Source organism: Pinus tabuliformis, chromosome 2_2 (assembly GCF_031772625.1).
Source record: "Pinus tabuliformis cultivar Carrire ecotype Pingquan chromosome 2_2, CPIR1, whole genome shotgun sequence".
In the NCBI taxonomy this organism is placed as follows: Eukaryota; Viridiplantae; Streptophyta; class Pinopsida; order Pinales; family Pinaceae; genus Pinus; species Pinus tabuliformis.
This window is the reverse complement of record NC_142300.1, coordinates 688,059,856-688,067,671: the sequence shown is the minus strand read 5'-3', so window position 1 is coordinate 688,067,671 and position 7,816 is coordinate 688,059,856. Positions and strand designations below refer to the sequence as shown.

The 7,816-nt window shown below is 37.1% G+C and overlaps 2 protein-coding genes across 2 annotated transcripts; both read left to right on the top strand.

Annotated features, from left to right (window-relative positions):
- The first annotated feature begins 4,307 nt into the window (after positions 1 to 4,307).
- LOC149194534 (uncharacterized) lies at positions 4,308 to 5,117 on the top strand. The gene has a single exon (XM_089407699.1). It carries the CDS (start codon positions 4,308 to 4,310, stop codon positions 5,115 to 5,117), a length of 810 nt encoding a protein of 269 aa, XP_089263825.1.
- Positions 5,118 to 5,952: 835 nt separating this feature from the next.
- LOC149194533 (uncharacterized) lies at positions 5,953 to 6,468 on the top strand. Its single transcript, XM_089407698.1, has one exon. The coding sequence runs from the start codon at positions 5,953 to 5,955 to the stop codon at positions 6,466 to 6,468; it is 516 nt and encodes a 171-aa protein (XP_089263824.1).
- The last annotated feature ends 1,348 nt before the right edge of the window (positions 6,469 to 7,816 follow it).

Sequence of the window (7,816 nt, the reverse complement as noted above, 5' to 3'; positions counted from 1 at the left end):
GTTGTTGCTAAAGATCGATTGTACTTATGGTTATTGCGTAAATAGCAAGGAGGAGCAGAAATTCGTGGATATGATCCTTGCATCGGCAACTACGTATACGTCTATTTAATAGGCCTGAAGTTCAGAAAGCCATACATGAAAGTGTAACCAACATAACTTATAGTTGGACCAAGTGCAGGTATATTAGTCTTTATACCTAGTTACTAATATCATTTCTAGAGACAATTTAAATTTTTAATCTTATTATACTCACAACACGATGTGCTAAAATATGGTTTTACGTGACTCTGTAACAATGATGTTATTCTGTATACTTGGGCAAATTCTATTTGAAATGTCTTACCAATTTATCGTCAAATAATTGCCAGTGGGTTCAAGGTACTTGTTTTCCGGTATAATATAGGACAATTTCATGCCCTTTTCAGTGTATTAAATCTTATTATACTCACAACAGGGTGAGGTAAAATATGGTTTCACATGACTCCGTAACAATGATGTAATTCTTAATACTTGGGCGAACTCTATTTCAACTGTCTTACCAATTTAAAATATGGTTTCACGTGACTCCGTAACAATGATGTAATTCTTAATACTTGGGCGAACTCTATTTCAACTGTCTTACCAATTTATCGTCAAATAATTGCCAGTGGGTTCAAGGCACTTGTTTTTAGGTATAATATAGGATAATTTCATGCCATTTTCAGTGTATTATAAAAAGATTTAACTGAGTGAAAATAAGATTGGTTAGCATCTCCATCGATTTTTCTATGAAAATTTGAATTAGATAGGTTTCCCAACAATCACTTCAAGTAATCCCTCTACAAGAAACCAAATTGTATGGGTCATAAGTATTTTATTAACATTTTCTTCCTCATTTGGCTTTCAGCGGAAACACTGATTTGAGAGTTCCCTGTGACCATGACAAAACTCTCCATCAATGAGCTAAAGCTTCCCATTGAGACTCCATGGTACCCTTGGGTGAATGGGGACGAGATACATAATAAAATCAGTGTCATTATTTTCAAAGATAAATCTTAATGATAATATTGATTTTATCTCTACTTAATGCATGTGTTCTCGTGGATGGTGCAGGTCGGCGGATATACTGTGATTTACAAGGGTTTGGCATTTGGCTCCATTTTGGGGGCAGGGCTTGAAGTTTCGTAATTTCAACCATTGAGGGATTTAATGTTGTTCAAATATAATTGTTAAAGAAAATGCCCTGCCAAAATGATCAGATTTGACTGAAATTGCTTGTAATCAAGAAAACACGTCACCAAAACAATCATATTTTATCGAAATTGCATGAAAATAAGGGAAGATATGGCCCAATTAAACATAATTTATTGAGCTTGCTTGCATTTTAGTTTGCGTACAATCCTAATAATTGTTATCATCCGGATAATCTCTTCCCATAAAATATTTTTGGCGAATCCACTGACCAAACGATTTGGGATTTTTGCGGCCCGTAACCATTCATTGGAATGCCAATTTATGTTTGCAATATAACCATACTACGTTCATAATTTGACCTACAAGTCATTTCAAATATATGAATGACCATTTTTTTAAATAATTGTGTTCGCGTTAAAGGATGATCGAGCCATGATTTGATATGCGAAGGATTGGTTTTAATTTCAAAGATGTGTTTGAAGATAATTCTTCCATGTATAATTTAGAATTAATTGTAGATGTGTAAATAAATGTTGAGAGAATATCTCAATTTCTCTATTTATATTTGAAATTGGTTGGATCTCACAAGCACCATAAATATATGTGAGGTATTAGGGTCTGTTTGGGTTGACTCCCTTAAAGGAAAGCCCAAAAAGATGTGAGAGTATTGATAGATGATTCCCATAAATTTGTAGGTGTGTGAGACCATATTATTTTTATAGTTAGTTTTGTTTTCATGTAAATTTTATTGTAATATGCACCTGAGATCCCTGTGGTAAGATTTGTTTGATTGAGTGTGTAGTACGTTAGCATGAATATATAACTGTGGGGATCCAATTAGTCGGGCAGGGAATCCCAACAATGCGAAACAATGGGGCAAAATTATTCTATTTGTTGCTGGACATACCAAGGATCCTTCGGACGTTGTGACAGTTCGATCCTTTGACACAAAATCTTGTACATGATGCGTATTAAAGTCATATGAAAAAGATCTGATTGCACGGGGAGGTAAATCTATCACTCTCGTAGGGTCCAATTTAATTATGTTTTGTAGTGAGGACTCAAGGAGGAGTCCTCTAAATAACCTGAATATTCTCGACTTTGAAATGATGACTTGGGATGCTTTAGAAGTTGTGGGTACGCCTCCATCACCGTGAGTATAGAATGGTCACGGCCGAAAATGCAAGGCACTTTGCCGACCCCTCGAGTTGGGCATGCGATGTCACAGTTGGATCTCTGTAGAAGGGATATGTTATTTCCTTGTGCAAAGATGGTCAATTCAGATCTGCAAAGGATTGTAAATACTGATGAAATCCAGTGTATTGAGAAACCCATCAATAGGGAAATTACGCAGAAGTCGCTGAAGATCTAGAATATTTGTTCAATTAATCTTCACCAACGAACCAACTTTGAAGAGATTTGTTCGCATTATGCAGGGTGGAATAGAGGAGAGTAGTTATGGAGTGTAATTGGTTTTGTTGTCTTCTTTGTTAAGCAGTTTATTTGTAAGTTATATATGGTGCAGAACCAATTAAAGAACAGTGTTTTTGCATAAATCAAATTAATGGTTCTTGCCGCTCGGAACCCTTGAACACATCATGAGTTAGATTGTGTTTATAATATTATGGTTTTTGTTGTTATTGGCGCTCAGAAACCCTGAACAACAGTTATAGGTTACAATATGAGATCCATGTATCTGAAGCAAGTCAAGTTGTTAGATCAGCTTTTGAACACATTCAGTATTCAGACCATTTTCCTAACAACTGATGGATAGATGAAAGCGAAATATCTGACAAATGGTGATTGGTCCATAAGATGGTTCATCACTTAGCAACTCTTATCGTAGATGTTTCGATGGGCTGAATTGTCAATATTGTTGATCTTGCAAATTTCATCATTGATGGTCAGAAGCAAGTGTACTTTAAATGAGTTGAAAGGTAAGCTCGAAGATGTGGAGAAAGAAAGAGTGGAGTCCAGAAGACTTCAGAGTGGATAGAGTTGTTGATGAAGACCAATGAGACAAATATTATTTTCATTGTTATAATATGTGTTGTAATTATGCATGAAAGAATTAAGAGGGAGCATTGGAAGATGATTCTTCCATGTATAATTTAGAATTAGTTGCAGATTTGTATGTAGATGTTGAAAGAATATCTCAACCTCCCTATATATATTTGGAATTTATTGAATCTCACAAGTACCATATATATATTTGGAATTTATTGAATCTCACAAGTACCATAAATATATGTTGTATCCATGTAATTTAAAAAATATAATAAAAATTGTTTTTCTTAGTATGTAACTCTATTTTTAACCATATTATGATTTCATTTTCAATAAAAAAAACTTTAAAAAATAATTATATTTAATTAATCCGTACAAATTAAATAAATTTAAAATATAAAACAAAGTATTATTTAAATCTTCATGAATTTTTGGAAGTATAATGTTGTATAAAGAATATATGTATATTGATTGATATTAGGTAAGAGGATTTCATTTCTTCTTTTTAAGTATTTAAGATAACCCCAAATTAAATATGCGGTTTAATCGATTAAAAGATGATGAAACGTGGGTGATAAGTCTGGTTGTCTGTTAAATGGCTATTAGGAATTCAATCATATTCACCATGCTCCTCCGTAAAGGATTAAAATGACAAGCGCTGAATGGTTTTTCTCTCACCTCACTCTCCCTTTGCTTTTCTATCATGTTTGTGAACAGTTCGACTTTCTGAATTGTTCGAGTGTGCTGCTCGGGGGGCTATGTTGCTTCCATTGCAGGCCGTCGGTTGTTAGTCAATAAAATGGTTTATATATTAATATTTTAAATGTTTCTCATGTTTTAGTTTATTAAACGGTTTGAGTTAGTCTCTAGTTTATTTATAGAGACCAATCCGTTCTTATTTCGAGTTCTCCATAATATAACTTTGGAAAAGAATGAAAAGGTCGATTCCAACAAGTCGCACACTAAGCATAGCATGGTTCCAATAAGCATAGAGACTCTATTTATGTCTTTTACCCTAATAATTACAATATTAAGGGGAAAAAGCAAATGAATCTGACTAGAGTGGCGAGAAGTGCAGAGGTAAGAAGCAGTGAGGGGAGTCGTAGAAAAGCAGTACTGACAGAGAAATGACAGATGGGGATAGGAGGGGAGAGATCCCCTCCTACAAAAAAATAGCAGCAAGTGAGACCAGCAGAAATGGGGGATACAGAGGTGACAGAAGGAGTAATAAAGATATTCTAGTCATGGGCGCTCACTGGCAGACAGGGTTGGGAAGTAGATGTCTACCCAGAGCAACGAAAAGACCCAGGTACGTAATTCCAAACAATAAACTGGAAGAATATAGAGAATACATGAAAGACCATGCCCTGATTTGTAAGTTTGTGGGAACCTGGTCGTCTGAGAAAGACTTGGCCAAATGGATACAGCAGCGATGGAAGCCCAAGGGACATATAGACTTAAAACTTGGGGCAAAGGGTTTTTTTACAGTCATTTTCACTAGCCTGGAAGATAAGGAGAGGATCTTTGAGGGAGGACCATATTTCCTGAATAACGCTAGACTATTCATAAGGCACTGGGAGGAATGTTATAACCCAGATAAGGAGAAAATGCTAGCAACGCCTATCTGGGTAAGACTGTTTGGACTCCGAATCGCGTTCTGGGATCCAGAGATTCTAGAAGGGATAGGAAACACAATTGGGACATTTGTGAACGTGGCAGAGACCACCAAAAGGGGAAAATACACATCCTATTCTAGGATTTGTGTATACATGAATATCACAGAACTGCTACCAAAGTATATCGAACTAGAGTACTGTGATGAGATCTGGCAGCAACCAGTGGATTATGAGCATATACCATTTAGATGTCAAAGATTCCACGAATACGGTCACCTTATTAAACAATGCCCCTTTAATGCATCTGGAGAGGCAGAATAACAGGGGAAGGAGGAACAAAAGGAGACAGAGCCAAACAGGGAAGATGACAAAGGGTTCACGGAAGTGCTTACTAGAAGGAAATCCCAAAAAGGATCAGTCCATATAAAATCAACTGCCAAAACAGCAATCAGAGAAAACCAAAACAAGTTTGGAGTTCTACAAGAGGAGGAAATGGAATTGGAGAAGGTAGCCAATGAAAAGGAACCAGGGGAACCTACAAAAGGGCTGTAGAAAAAGACATGATGCAAACTATAGTAGAACAAGAGAAAGCAGGAGAAAACCTGGGAACTCCCCAAGACCTATCTGAAATGGAAATAGACCCACAAAAGGAAAAAGGAAGTGAAGAAGAACAAGTTATGAAGAGACTTCTGCAAGAATGGCGTCATCTGGATGAAAGATTCATCCCGGAAGAACAAAAACAATTATACAAGGAAATGTTCCAAAAATACAAAGAGAAAGGAGGGACAGCTGCAGCAAATCAACCAGAACAATTAGGAACACAAGGAGGACAAAGCATGGAAGCGAGAAACATTGGAAAAGCAAGGAGGAAAAGAGAGAGAAGACTTATGAGTGAAACCATCCAATTAGTTGGAGAAATGTTAGTCAACTTAGGACGGGTTATACCTCTATCAAAGGTATTTCAACAACAAATTAAATTGTTAAAATGATAATAACATCATGGAATATTAGAGGGATAAATAGTAGGGGGAAACAAAGATATCTAAAGGACAGGTTGAAAAGAGACAAACCCAGCATAATGATTATTCAGGAAACCAAAATAAGTGAACAGAAGCTGAAGGAAATAATGCAGAGATATCAACCCCATTACGGAGTAATGGGACAGGATGCTGTAGGTAGTGCAGGAGGCTTGGCAATTCTTTGGAATACAGAGGAAGTTCAATTTGAAAATTGGGTAAGCTTGCCTCGAATCCTCTCAGGAAAATTCTGGAACATAGGTTCGAATGAATGGGTCCTTTTCACTGGAGTGTATGGTCCCCATCTAACAGGAGAACGCAGAAGCTTCCTCAAGAAGATAGGAACACTTCGAGGTTTATTCCCAGATTTACCTTGGATAGTAGGGGGTGACTTTAACATGATCACTACCCTAGAGGAAAAACGGGGGGGTTTGAGAAGAACAGATCCGGACATGGAAGCCTTTGGTGATATGATATCGGAACAACGATTGGTGGACATATCTACCACTAACGGGATATACACATGGAATAACAGAAGAGGAGGTACAAACCAAATCGCTTCAAGACTGGACAGATTCCTACTATCTGAACAAATTCTTAGTAGAGACATATTTCTTGAAGCAAGGATCTTACCAGGAATGGGTTCAGATCACTAGCCGATACAACTAGAAATTGACATTAAGGCATGCCCTAAAAGATGCCCCTTCAGGTTCGAAGCTTTTTGGCTTAGGGACTAGAATTTCATGACAAAAGTGGAGGAATGGTGGAACCAGAGCCAGCAAAAAGGCAGAAGCAGAATGCAGACCTTCCAACTAAAATTAAAAGAGCTTAAGGGGAAAATAAAAAAATGGAACAGGGAAGAATTTGGGAATATATTTAAAGAACAACAACTATTAGACCAGAAAATGGCAACTCTTCAACAAGAAATAATCACAGAAGGATGAAGTGAGGAAATAATTAAAGAGGAAGGAATACTAATAAGCCAAATAGAAGAACGAAGAAAACAAGAGGAGATTTTATGGAAACAAAAATCAAGAGTGAACTGGCTTAGAGAAGGAGAAAGAAACACGAAATTTTTCCATCAAGCCATGATCCAGCACAGACAGAGAAACCGAATTTTTTCCATTACCAATGAAGAAGGAAGACGTTTAACCCAGCATGAGGAAATGGAGCAGAATCTAGTAGATCATTTCAAAGACCTCCTTACAGAACCCCAGGTCAACAGAAGAGCAACTATAGAAAGGATTTGCAATGAAATCCCTGAACTGATCACTAGGGACCAGAACTTAGCTCTCATGAGAGCTGCAACCCTAGAAGAAGTGGAACATATTTTGAAAGGGATGAAGAAGAATAAAGCTCGAGGGCCAGACAGATTCGCTGTAGAATTCTACCAAGAAGGCTAGAAATTCTTGGGACAAGACATTCTGGAGGTAGTAGAAGAATCGCGTCGAAATCAGAAGGTATCTCTTGGTCTTAGCTCAACTCTCTTGTCTCTCATTCCCAAAAATGCTAACTCAGAAAATACCCAGGGCTTTAGACCCATAGCTTTATGTAACATAATTTACAATATCATTGCCACTTTGATAGCCAAGAGACTGAAGCCAATCCTGTCAAGTATTATCTCTCCAAAACAAACTAGATTTGTGGAAGGAAGACAAATACTGGATGGCCTAGTAGTCTCTTAAGAATTAGTGCATTCATTGAAAATAAAAAAGGAAGCGGGAATGATGATCAAGTTGGATCTCTCAAAATCTTATGACCGTCTGAACTGGGATTACCTTAAATCGGTCTAGCAGCATTTGGTTTCAACAATATATGGATTAAATGGGTGCAAGATATGATCGCCACACCAAATTTCTCCATCCTCCTGAACGGAACTCCAACCTCGACGTTCAATGCCACAAGAGGGCTGAGGAAAGGAGATCCTCTATCTCCTTTCTTGTTTATCATAGCAATAGAAGGACTTGGCAAATATATCAAGAAGGATCTGAGAGAAAGGAAAAT

Bases quoted from the DNA above. Each gene is read 5' to 3' on its own strand.
- LOC149194534 (XM_089407699.1), top strand. From the start codon at position 4,308: ATGACAGATGGGGATAGGAGGGGAGAGATCCCCTCCTACAAAAAAATA.
- LOC149194533 (XM_089407698.1), top strand. From the start codon at position 5,953: ATGGGACAGGATGCTGTAGGTAGTGCAGGAGGCTTGGCAATTCTTTGG.